Consider the following 12,603-nt stretch of genomic DNA (forward strand, 5'->3'; position numbering starts at 1 on the left):
CGTGAGTTACAAGATCACAGCTGCCGCCACCACACACCTATGGGACAGACTCGGGGGGACGGGGGGGGCTGCGAAACCCAGAACTCACTCCATTCCTCAGAGAGAAGGGTTAGGTGAGATTAGACTGGAAACTAATCCCGACTTGTATCTAAACCACCATCTCAGGCCAGCTCTCTGCCCCAGGCCACATCTCCAGCGAGCTAAATCCAGCTGATCTATTCACTCTGTGGCATGTACGATGTTCTACGACCCACTGCCGCACCCCCAAGCCTGGGAGCTCGATAGCTAAGCCAGGCCCAGGCAGCACGTGAGTGGAAGCCACGCAAAGGCAACCAAGGATGCAATCAGAAGAGATGCTGGTGCCTCAGAAGGGGATATCCTTCTCTCCAAGTCCATACTGAACCAGTGCAGAGCGTGAGGCCACTGTGCTGCCGGAGGTGCTAGCTTCCAGAGGCTGTCACCACACTTCTGGCCGGTGTAGGAAATCAAGCAAAGGGATTGTGTCACTTACCCAACTCCCCCTGTAGCGTCAAGGGAAGGGCGCATTGGTAACGTTCTAGCTCAGCTGGTGCACGCTGCTGCCTGCTACCCCAGCAGTGGCTGTGTGCCCACAGCTAGCCAACCAGCTTTCAATCCCTTTGCCAAACCCAGGGCATCTTTGGATGAACGGTGGCCTGCTGACTCAGGCACACGACTAGGTGTCGGGAGGCTTGGATTCTATTCCCAGCTCTGCTATAGATGCCATGCGTGACCTTGGGTGAGTCAGTTCACCTCTCCGTGCCTCAGTTTCCCATCTAATGAAATGAGGATGACGACACCTACCCTAGTGGGTAAGGTGCTTTGAGCCCCTTGGGTGGAAACATGCTGTGTAAGTGCCAGCTCAGACTATCCCTCCCGCGCCCAGGGACGGAGCTCGGTATTGAGTTAGTCCCTGAGAGAAGGGAGACCTAGTCCCAATCACCCTTTGCACAGCAGGGCCAATACAAGCCTGCTCCTGGGGGGTGAAGTCTGGCAACTGCCAGGCTCCACCTCTAAAGAGAGGTGTCCCTCAAGACCTTCCTGACTAGGCACTTAGAGCAGGGAGTCTGTGGTGGAAGAGGCTTCAAAGCCCAGGCTCATAGCTTGCAGGCCAACACCCCAACCACTGGACCATCCTTCGTCCTCCCTGAAGGGTGGAAGGAAGAGGATTTAAAAGCTGCAGGGGCTGGTCTCAGCACGGGGATAAGGAACACGGGCTGGTGATCAGCACGCAATGTGGAAGCTAAGCTCATGCCATGTGGAGAAAAGATGATCGTTAACTCCCTGCATTGCTGTCCAGTTCCTTTGGCTGACGGTGGGCAAAGCTCACAGGCCTGGGTACCCATTGGTCACAGCTGGGACCATCTGTGAGATGGTCACTTCCTCACTAGGACTGGCCTGAGACCCAGCCAGGCTGCTGACCCGTCAGCCCACAGGAAGGGGTGGAAGCAATAGGAACACAGACAGCCAAACTCTTCCCCATCAAGGCCCTGCTGGAGGCTTCTGTAGACCTCACTGATCGAAGCAGGGGCTTTGCATCTTCTGCCTTTCAGGGGCCAGCTCAGCTCAGCGTGTAGCTCGGCACCTCACGAGTTCTGATGAGGGGCATATGGCTCTGGCCCAGGAACCCATTTCGCACAGGGGCTGGGGGGTGGGAGCAGTGGGTCTGAATCTACAGCGCTGCCCCCTCCCAGGGGAGAGACCAGAACCCACAACAGAGAGATGAGGAATAATGTGGATTGAGGGAATCAGTATCCCCAAGAGGTGTCACAAGCATCAGCCCTGTATTTACACAGAGAAGGGCCGAGGGTTTGCCCAGACAAGACTGGCTCAGCCTGTACTCCTAGCCCCACCTTTGCTGAGCACTGCCCACATCTTACTCCTCACTACACTTGGGCTTGGCTGGATCTTGGGGCTGCGGTGTGAGGCTGAGTCAGGGCTGGGATTTGGATCCATGATCCCAAACTCCACTGAGCTGTTCTGGGGAGATTTCAAATCCATAGGGTGGAAATCTCCCTGAATCATCTGACCACTCGAGACTGCCACTGTCTTGCGTCAGACAGTTACCTCCCCCTCCCAATGGCCCACGTGCCCAAAGCCTTTGTGAGGAAGCAAGTGAGAAGTGACAGGCTGGTGTTTTACATCTCGGTTTTACTTGGGAGGGGCTGTTATACACAGAAGCACTAGCCCAGTGGCGCATGAGGCTACAGAGCAGAGACTGCTACATCTATGCGGGAGGATCTGGGCCGGCAGGTCAGCATGTCACTTTCTCTCTGAAGGAAACCTGGAACGGTGTCTCACAACCTCCGCCTGGAAGGGAGGATAAAGGAAATGCAGCTTAGACATCAATGACCTTCCTAATGCTTACCCCAGGACTTGTAGCATAGCCAGCAGCCTCTCCCATAGCTGCTTAGCCCAGGCCAGGACTTAGGGAGACCCTGGGTGGTGACACAGAGCCAGAAAGACCCACGGGATCTGTCAGTGTCCAACAACCCTGAATCCCTTTCTATTCATTACAGCCCTGTCCTGTCTCTGCCACCAGGGACCCCACGCTCCCTTTAACGAGGGGTGAGCCATATTTTTGGTGAGCTCCAATTTGGGCCAGAGCAAAAAAATTCCTTGTAAGTCACTGTGAGATCCCTGCATGAGAGTGTAATGGCTGGCAGTGTTTGACACATCCCACACTGGAAGCAGGTGCTGCTCCTGCTGGGAAAGGGTTAATTGGGTTCTACTAACTCTGAGGTGGGTGATTCACTACCCCACCCAGAAATAAGGGAGGTGCGTGTGGTTCTCTAGAGAGAGGATCTAGGGTGAGGGCTGAACAGTCCTGAGGGAGGAACTGGAGGAGCAGCCCAGGCTGGGGAGCAGGTTGAGATGAACTTTATGTTCATTTCAGTGTTCAGAGGGGCAGAGCCTGTGGGCCATGTCTCAAGCAGGCTGGGAATGGCACTCGCTCAGAGAGAGCCTCTCTAAAGTCACACTCTGCATAAACACCTCTGTCGTGTTCTCCAGACTGGAGCAGTGGAAAAGAAGCCACACCCCTCTGGAGAAGCTATCTTACTCACCTATGCAGCATCCGTCATGCATTTGTCTGGGGAGAGAAGTACAACCAGAGATCAGCTGACATGGGCACCTGCCTTTGGAGAGACCCACTGGACAGAGCCCATGGGGGGAACCCAGCATGAGAGCCTCTGCTTAGTGCTTCCCTGGGCTGTTAGCCAGGTGCAGGAAAGCCCAGCAAGGTGTGCAGTTCCTTCTTGCTCATTTGCTGCTGGTTATAGCAGATCCAGCCCCACCAACCTTGGGAGCTGGTGTGGGGCTACCCGGCTTCCCACACACCTCCGGTGAGTTGTGGGGCAGAAAGCAGAGAGCCTTCCCCTGCCGCTCCCCCACCCCGCCCCAAGGAAGGGCTGTGAGAACAGAGAAAGCCGGTCCAACAGCACTTTCCGCGAGGGAGCACTGCTGTCAAGGACCAGCTGTCATAGACACTGGTACGTGCAGCAGACAGGTGAGATTTGTTTAAAGGTGTGTTGGGGGAGCCTCTTCTGTTCCCATTAAAAAGAGACAAACACAATTTGAGGCACAATTAAATATCCCTGCTCAATGCAGGATTGGAATAGCAGAGAGCTGCAGGTCGTAACTGAGGGGCATCGGCTGTGCTGGGCAGGGTTCAGGGCAGGACTAGCAGGGGGTCGGGACGGAGGGGCATCGGCTGTGCTGGGCAGGGTTCAGGGCAGGGCTAGCAGGGGGTCGGGACGGAGGGGCATCGGCTGTGCTGGGCAGGGTTCAGGGCAGGACTAGCAGGGGGTCGGGACGGAGGGACATCGGCTGAGCTGGCAGGGTTCAGGGCTGGACTAGCAGGGAGTCGGGACGGAGGGGCATCGGCTGAGCTGGGCAGGGTTCAGGGCAGGACTAGCAGGGGGTCGGGATGGAGGGGCATCGGCTGAGCTGGGCAGGGTTCAGGGCAGGACTAGCAGGGGGTCGGGACGGAGGGACATCGGCTGAGCTGGCAGGGTTCAGGGCAGGACTAGCAGGGGGTCGGGACGGAGGGGCATCGGCTGTGCTGGGCAGGGTTCAGGGCAGGACTAGCAGGGGGTCGGGACGGAGGGACACCGGCTGTGCTGGGCAGGGTTCAGGGCTGGACTAGCAGGGGGTCGGGACGGAGGGACACCGGCTGTGCTGGGCAGGGTTCAGGGCAGGGCTAGCAGGGGGTCGGGACGGAGGGGCATCGGCTGAGCTGGGCAGGGTTCAGGGCAGGACTAGCAGGGGGTCGGGACGGAGGGGCATCGGCTGAGCAGGGCAAGGTTCAGGGCAGGACTAGCAGGGGGTCGGGACGGAGGGGCATCGGGTGAGCTGGGCAGGGTTCAGGGCAGGACTAGCAGGGGGTCGGGACGGAGGGGCATCGGCTGAGCTGGCAGGGTTCAGGGCAGGACTAGCAGGGGGTCGGGACGGAGGGGCATCGGCTGTGCTGGGCAGGGTTCAGGGCAGGGCTAGCAGGGGATCGGGACGGAGGGGCATCGGCTGTGCTGGGCAGGGTTCAGGGCAGGACTAGCAGGGGGTCGGGACGGAGGGGCATCGGCTGAGCTGGGCAGGGTTCAGGGCAGGACTAGCAGGGGGTCGGGACGGAGGGGCATCGGCTGTGCTGGGCAGGGTTCAGGGCTGGACTAGCAGGGGGTCGGGACGGAGGGGCATCGGCTGTGCTGGGCAGGGTTCAGGGCAGGACTAGCAGGGGGTCGGGACGGAGGGGCATCGGCTGTGCTGGGCAGGGTTCAGGGCAGGACTAGCATGGGGTCGGGACGGAGGGGCATCGGCTGAGCTGGCAGGGTTCAGGGCAGGACTAGCAGGGGGTCGGGACGGAGGGGCATCGGCTGTGCTGGCAGGGTTCAGGGCAGGACTAGCAGGGGGTCGGGACGGAGGGGCATCGGCTGAGCTGGGCAGGGTTCAGGGCAGGACTAGCAGGGGGTCGGGACGGAGGGGCATCGGCTGAGCTGGGCAGGGTTCAGGGCAGGACTAGCAGGGGGTCGGGACGGAGGGGCATCGGCTGTGCTGGGCAGGGTTCAGGGCAGGACTAGCAGGGGGTCGGGACGGAGGGGCACCGGTTGAGGGACTAGCAGGGGTACTGCAGGAAGCTTTGCAATTTGCCCACACTGTGCCTGCCCCGAACTGGTCCCATTAGTCCCAGACATTGCTGGGCTCTCTGTCCAGGGTGCAGGACCTGGCCTGCCTCCTTTCCAGTGGTTTATCTACTTTAAACTTATTTGGCGACCAGCTGTCACCTCTGTTCCAGAGCCCCGTGCCCGCAGGAGACGGCTGGACTGCTGCAGCTAGGGCTGAACTCACAGCTCGGCAGAGTGACCTTCGCCCTGCCATAGAAAGGCCACTAGGAAAAGACCTGGGGAGCTGATGGGCCTTAAGGCAGGACTGTTCCACGCAGGCTCTTCCACAGCCTGGGGAGCCCACATGACTGTCCTGGTGCTGAGCTCCATCGCAGTGCAGCTCGTGGTCCCCCTGCCATTCCCTCCCGCTCCCTTCCCTCACCCAAGGGCAGTTCTCATGCCCCCTCCATCCCTTTGGGGACTGAGCCTGAACAACCCTGAACAGTGTCAGCTACAGGCTTTATTTCCACCCAGAGGCCTCCATTGGCCCCAGCCGATGAGCTGTAGGTCAAGACCCTGGAATGGAGGATGGGAGGTGACCTCTACTCAGCTTGGCTTGTTGGGAGTGGGCCAGGAACCAGTGCGCCATGCAAACACCAAGCTTGCAATGGAAGGGCAAACTGGGAGGCTTCCCCCTGAAACCTGAGCCCAACAGTGCCATCCTCTCACTAGTTGCCCGCTTGACTGCACCAGGTCATGGTCACTCCCGCCAGCAAGACTCAGCAAGATTTTTTTGTCTGCTGTGGTGGGGCGAGTGCAGGTGCTCTGGGCGAATCCCCCCATCGGCCATCTCCTCTGCCCTGCCATGTGTGCAGTGAGCTGAGCTCCTGTGGAGCTGGGTCTGGGGCTGACGGACCTGCCAGCCGTGAGGACAGGCCCTTGCTGCATTGTGTGCCTGATTCCGCTAGCACAGCCTGGGTTCCTGAGGGGCTGGCACTCACAGGCCGGCATCCTTCCCAGTCCAGGCAGGTTAAACTCCGGACACAGAAGAGTCTCGTTTAGTGGAGGGTTTGCAAAGAGGTGAACGCTGCAGTCCCCTCGGTGTCAATGACAGCAGCAGCTAGTCCAAGGGTGGGTCATCTCCTCAGTAGAGCTTGTGGACCTGCTGAGGACGTCACTTCACCTTCAATCCTAGCCTCGGACCCAGGAGCCGTGAGCTTTACATTGCTCAGACAAGCGGGGAGCATTTCCTGGCCGTACGTGTACGAGTCACAGGCTCCTTCAAGTGATGGCGCTTGGCCAATGCTGCCAAGTGGATCAGGAGTTTCCCCTCTGGTTCAGAGCAATGGAGGCAGCGTCCAGCACGGCTGGAGTTATTGGATAATGACGGGAACGTGTACAGTGGCAGTGAGTGTCAGGGGCTCCGAGCGCCCTCCATTTCCAATCAGGTCAGCAGGGGCCAGATTGAGGCGTCTACGTAGGATAAGGCTGGACTAGGGCCTAAGTTCCCGCTAAGCTGTGTGGCTGCCCCGCAGCTATCAAGGGCTACCCAGGTGGGGAGAGGCACCTATCCCCTGGCCCCGGCCTCAGAGCTGCCGCAGGCAGGGAGAGGCGCCTCTTCCCTGGCCCCAGGCTGCTACGGCGTGAGAGGGCTGGGGGGAGTCCTCTCTCCATGCCAGAGCCCCAGGGAAGCCTGCAACTCGAACCTCTCATCCCCAGCCCCACCCTAGACCCGCACCCCCAGCCAGAGCCCTCACCCCCACACACACCAACCCTCTGCCCCAGCCCTGAGCCCCCTCCTGCACCCTGAACCCCTCATCCCCAGCCCCACCCTAGACCCACACCCCCAGCCAGAGCCCTCACCCCCACACACACCAACCCTCTGCCCCAGCCCTGAGCCCCCTCCTGCACCCTGAACCCCTCATCCCTGGCCCCGCCCCAGAACCCGCACCCCCAGCCAGAGCCCTCACCCCCACACACACCAACCCTCTGCCCCAGCCCTGAGCCCCCTCCTGCACCCTGAACCCCTCATCCCTGGCCCCGCCCCAGAACCCGCACCCCCAGCCAGAGCCCTCACCCCCACACACACCAACCCTCTGCCCCAGCCCTGAGCCCCCTCCTGCACCCTGAACCCCTCATCCCTGGCCCCGCCCCAGAACCCTCACCCCCAGCCAGAGCCCTCACCCCCACACACACCAACCCTCTGCCCCAGCCCTGAGCCCCCTCCCACACTCCAAACCCCTCAGCCCCACCCACATCACATATCGCCTCCATATTGGTGCACATGTCACTCCACACATGGATGTAAAAAATGAGAGGGGACATTGGCTAGAGCTCCATGGCTGGGCACACAGCACGTGAGCAGTCTGCATTCCAGCCAGGCTTGCCAAGGGCACCCTATGCTCCTAAGCGCCACAGGGCATTTCTCCCAGTCTTATCTCTTGGCTTGTTTACCTACGGTTTGTTCTTACCAGTTTTTGGCAGCAGGAGAATAGCGTCCTCTGGGAGCCCCTGCGCCAAGGAGAACCGGGTGAACATCTCCTGTAGTTTGGGGTCCAGCTCCGTAGTTCTGCCTGCAGCCAGGGAAGCAAGACGCTCCGGTGAGAGTGAGCCCCTCCCACTACAATCAGCCCGTCCATGACAGCCTGTGTGTCAGCACTAGGCACCAGAGACCCGCGACACAGGGTCTGTGTCTGGCAGCCTCACCAGCAAATCCCCTTTCTGGGCATCACAACCAGCCTTGCCTCAGCCACTGCCCTGCCACTGGGCTCTGAGGCAGAGCCTCTGGTTCTGCAGGGCCCCAGGACCCCCACCCAGCTCCTTCCTGGGGGATGAGCCCCCACTTCCTCAGGGCAGAGCCTGCAGAAATTCAAACCAGAGCCATGTGGAGTGGAAGGAGGGTGTCTCTCAGACGGGGGGCCCGAGGGCCGGAGGGGAGCTCTGCGTGGCTGCTGGCAGAGTTCCCCAATGTGCAGGACAGAGGTGCCACCCCTGGGTCTCGGATCCAGGTGCCACGTACCGTACAGAGTCACCATGGTGGAGGTGTCGGTGCCCTTGAACTTCTTGGTGTACAGCAGGGCGTACTCGTCGTAATTGGTCTCCACCACACGGATGTCGTGCTGGCTGCCCCAGCCTGCAGGGGGCATGGACAGAGGTGCAGGGCAGAGATGAGCAAGCACAGATACCAGTGCATATATGGAGCCGGGCTTCCCCCTAGGCCTGCTGCCCCAAGCTAATAAATGGGGCTCCCCCCAGGCCTGACACCCCCAGCTAATGAGCAGGGCTCCCCCCAGGCCTGACACCCCCAGCTAACGAGCAGGGCTCCCCCCCAGGCCTGCTGCCCCAAGCTAATAAACGGGGCTCCTCCTCCCAGGCCTGACACCCCCAGCTAACGAGCAGGGCTCCCCCCCTCAGGCCTGACACCCCCAGCTAACGAGCGGGGCTCCCCCCCCACAAGCCTGACACCCCCAGCTAACGAGCGGGGCTCCCCCCCCACAAGCCTGACACCCCCAGCTAATGAGCGGGGCTCCCCCCCCCCAGGCCTGACACCCCCAGCTAACAAGCGGGGCTCCCCCCCACAGGCCTGCAACCCCGCAGCTGATGTAAGCAGGCATTGATGCCAGCGGAGCGGAGCCGATTCATGCCCGCTGGTAGGGAGGCCACGCCCCCGATTCTGAGCCCGACAGTCTCTCTGTGGGTGGTTTGTCCCCCATCTGGTACTGAAACAGAACCGCCCGTGGTTTTGCCCGATATTGGACTGGTTACAGCATTTTGAAGCACATGCGGTTCTGCCCTATGCCAGGGCACGCTGGCCGGAGTAGGGCAGTGCGCTCTTCAGCATGGCACCCCATGCGGCGGGACTTTGAACGCCCAAGGCAGCATTTGGTTCTAGAGACACAATTTTGTCCTCCTAAGAGGAGAGTTCGGTGCCCCCAAATGCTCCTGTCACTCTGCCAGATACTCAGACACAGGCTGGGGGGCTCCGCAGTGGTGACTCCATGTCAAAACCTGCTGAGATGACTGAAACATGGGGCTCTGATTAGCCAAGGTGCCCTGCACCCCCTGCTCCCACTGACTTCACAGCGCTCCCAGCCCTGAGTCAGGCCGTGGCAGAGTGTGGGTCATGGGGCCAGGAATCCAGCCCCGACGGCTCTCGTTCTGGTGCCCTCTGCCCTGGCCCATTGCACGCCCGCTTTTTACAATGGCAACTGGACACCTAGCGCAGGCGCCATTCTCAGGCTGAGCTCCTCATTCTCTGCTAAATCCTTCTGCTAAATCTGCTCCCACTTGGGACTGGTCTGGAGCTGGAAGGTGCCTCTAAGGAGAAAGCTGTGGGTTTATTTATCTAATGACTCCTGCCCAACAAAGGGGCAGACTGTCCTGCTCTCAGCTGCTGGCACTGCCCGGGGCTCAGCGTGCCAGGGCAGGGCGGGTGCTGTAATGGAGCCAGCACTGCAAGCACATGCACTCACGTGGGCTGGTATAGCTGAATCGGCCTGGCTGCTCCGTCTTGCTGAAAAGGCTGTTCCTCTTCTCGCACCGATCAAACCTGGGGCAGCGCGTGGGAAAGGCAGAGAACAAGCATGTTAGCAGGCTGAGGGAAGACCGATTTTCCCATTGCCCCCAGCGGTGGAGGGAGATCCAGCGTCCAGCTGGTGGGCAATGCCTGACGCCTGGCTGGGCTCTCGTCCTCTTCCTTACACGTGGACCTGGGTCTCATCTCATAGCCCTGCAGCTCCACTGGCTTCCACACTGCCACTGGCACAAGGTAGAGGAGATTCAGACCCTCAGGTCTTTAAAACCAGCAGCCCCTGGGCTTGGGAGAGACACAGGTGTCTCCTGCACTCTGGCATCTGAGCCTTCAGCTCCCACTGGCTTCACTGGAAGCTAGGGGCCGTCAGTACCTTGCAGGGACCCGTGTGGGTGGACCCCCTATGGCCACTGCCGGGAGAGCTGAAATTCCCCCAAACTCCACCAGCCAGACCCCACCCTCGGTGCACAGCATGCTGAGAGGTGCGACCTCCATGCTGCTGCCTGTCACATACTGCAGAGAGAACCCCAAACCCCCTCTAGGGGGCACAAGAGCCCAAGTTGGGATCCTCCGGCCCTGGCCAAGGAAATCTGCTCAGACAGCAGCTTCACTAAGCTCAGCTCCGCACCTGACTCGGGCACCGGGCCCTGCTGCTGGATACCAGGACTCTGTACGCTGGCAGAGCGTGATCTGGAGCGAGCCTCCATGTCAGATATCGCCCCCCAAGCCGGCAGAGCCACGTCAGCCCTTACTGCCCCCCGTTACCAGCGCCTACAGCGCCATCTAGACAGACAGACAGCCCACCGCCTGGCATCCACATCGCATGGCAGGGACAGGGAATCAAGGAATCAGGTCTCCTGGGATCTATTCCCAGCTCTGACACTGACTCGCTGTGTGACCTTGTCCCTTCCCCTCTCTCTGCCTCAGTTTCCCCATCTGTGAAATGGGTGACCCTGACTGACTTAATGGTTGTGGGAGCTTATTAATGGCTCCAGAGTGCTTTGATATCCTCGGATGGGAGGGCAAAGCATTGTTTGGACCCCCACAGGAGAGCTTTCTGTCTGACCCACCACAACCCATGTGGGTAGCAGCCCCCCCACAGTAGTTGAAACAGAGCCTGCTGGGCTAAGCTGGGAATCATAACTGAGAGGAGCAGTGGGGTGGAGACCCAGGGGGAATCCCAGGGCTGGGGCATGTCAGATGCAGAGTATTCCAGGGAAACCCGGCCCCTCCCTCCCATGGCAGGGACAGGATGCTGTGCCTGGCAGCCCCCCCAGGAAGGGGGTAGCAGCGCTCTCCAAGGGCTCCTGGCTGGGGCCTGCTGCTTGGACAGGGCCAGGCTGTGACCCACACCCTGGAGGCTCCAGGAGGGGCTGAGCCACAGGCAGCCAGATCCCCCCAAGAGGCTGGTCAGCTTGGGGGGCTGGCTTCTGTCACACAGGGCAGTTTGCACCCAGAGGTGCTAGGAGGGAACGATCGCTGCACTCCCCAAGCCCAGGCCCTGGGACTGAGCACTGCCCTCGCTCCAGGGTGTAACAGGGAGGAGAAGGCTGCTTGTGCCCGGCTCCAGTGGTCCCCCACTCCCAGATCCGCAGACAAGGGGCACCAGACACCCACTGTCCATGTCAAGATGGGGACAGGACCCCAAGCCCACCTGGGGTCTCCCTGGGACTGGCGAGAGCATCCCTTGGCTGAGGGACCCCCCAGTGCCAGCAGGGCCCTGGGAAGGAGGTGGGATAAGCCTTTGTGAGGTGGGAACAGCGCCCTTCCCCCTCAGGCAGGGCAGTGGCTCCAGCGGCACCGGCAGCCTTACTTGGGGTAGGTGGAGGTGACATTCAGGTTCCCATCTGCTGCGGTCGTGACGACTGTGGTGCACATCTTCAGCACCTGCTTCTTCTCCATGAACCACTTGGAGTTGGAGGCCAGGCCGATGCTATACCACTTCCCTGTGAACTGCACACAGCCCCCAGTCACCACGGGCACTGTCAGGGCAGGCCAGACCTGGGTGCAGCAAGCCCAGGGTCCTGCCTCGGGCCAGACCTGCTTCAGAGGAAGGTGTAAAAACCTCCCTACTGGCTGATTATTGGCAATAACCTGCCCACCTGGCTCTGCTCAGCCCCCTCTGTGCCCGGACAAGCACCACCCACCACTCTAGAGATGCCCAAGCCGCTCTGCACTGCACAGCCCCACACACTGGAGGCTTAGCATCTGAACCTGGATCCAAATGTTCCAGCTCTCCTACACTGGGCTGAACCAGAACCCAGATCCAAACACACTCCCAACTGGGGGGAGGGGAGTTCAGCCCCCAAATCCAGCGGGGAACCCCAATTCTCAGCTGGGCGCCAGCCACCTTCATAGGGGCCTGAACCACCCTCTGCTCTGAATTGCCCTGCTCTCGGGACCGGCTGGAATCAGGATCCAGGGAGCCAATCCTCTGGGCATGGCACACACAGGACGGGCCAGGTTACCTTCTCCTGCTGAAAGTCGGGTTGTACAGTGACTTCCTCCTGCCCATGGAGAGCACCAAACAGGGCTAGCCCCAGGAGGCTGAGCAGCGTGGCCTGCATGCTTCCGTCTCTGTGGCCCTTTGGAGCTGAGCTCTCTGCAGCGGGGAGGGAGAGAGGCAGGCGTGTGTGAGCAGGAGCCCCAGCGGAGCCCCCTATTTATTGGGAGGCGGCTGACATCCCAGGGTGGGATAACATAACACTAGCAAATGCCAGCCCTCATCACTGCCCTGCTGAGCTGGGTTATGCAAGAGGGAGTGAGCCAGTGAGCAGCAGGCTCTGAAATGCAAAGGGCAGGCTGGGGGCTGGGCACCCACAAACTGCTCCCTGCTGTTGACTTTAGCTATTTGCCTCCCAATGCCAAAAACTCTCACAGCAGAAACAGTGGCTCCCAGCCAGTTTTGCAACCCTCCCAGCCCCCCAGGAACAGCAGAGAGTTTGGCTTCAGCTGGCG

At 60.5% G+C, this 12,603-nt stretch overlaps 1 protein-coding gene across 1 annotated transcript; it reads right to left on the reverse strand.

Moving 5' to 3' along the window:
* Window positions 1-2,152: 2,152 nt before the first annotated feature.
* On the reverse strand, window positions 2,153-12,296 carry PTGDS (prostaglandin D2 synthase). The gene is made up of 7 exons (XM_054007900.1): window positions 12,114-12,296; window positions 11,459-11,598; window positions 9,587-9,663; window positions 8,134-8,247; window positions 7,586-7,687; window positions 3,084-3,109; window positions 2,153-2,328 (listed from the first exon to the last, which is right to left on the reverse strand). Exons 1-6 carry the CDS (start codon window positions 12,210-12,212, stop codon window positions 3,084-3,086), a joined length of 558 nt encoding a protein of 185 aa, XP_053863875.1. The 5' UTR covers window positions 12,213-12,296; the 3' UTR covers window positions 2,153-2,328.
* Between the last annotated feature and the right edge of the window lie 307 nt (window positions 12,297-12,603).

The sequence above is a fragment of the Malaclemys terrapin genome, chromosome 17 (genome assembly GCF_027887155.1).
Source record: "Malaclemys terrapin pileata isolate rMalTer1 chromosome 17, rMalTer1.hap1, whole genome shotgun sequence".
Lineage (NCBI taxonomy): Eukaryota > Metazoa > Chordata > Testudines > Emydidae > Malaclemys > Malaclemys terrapin.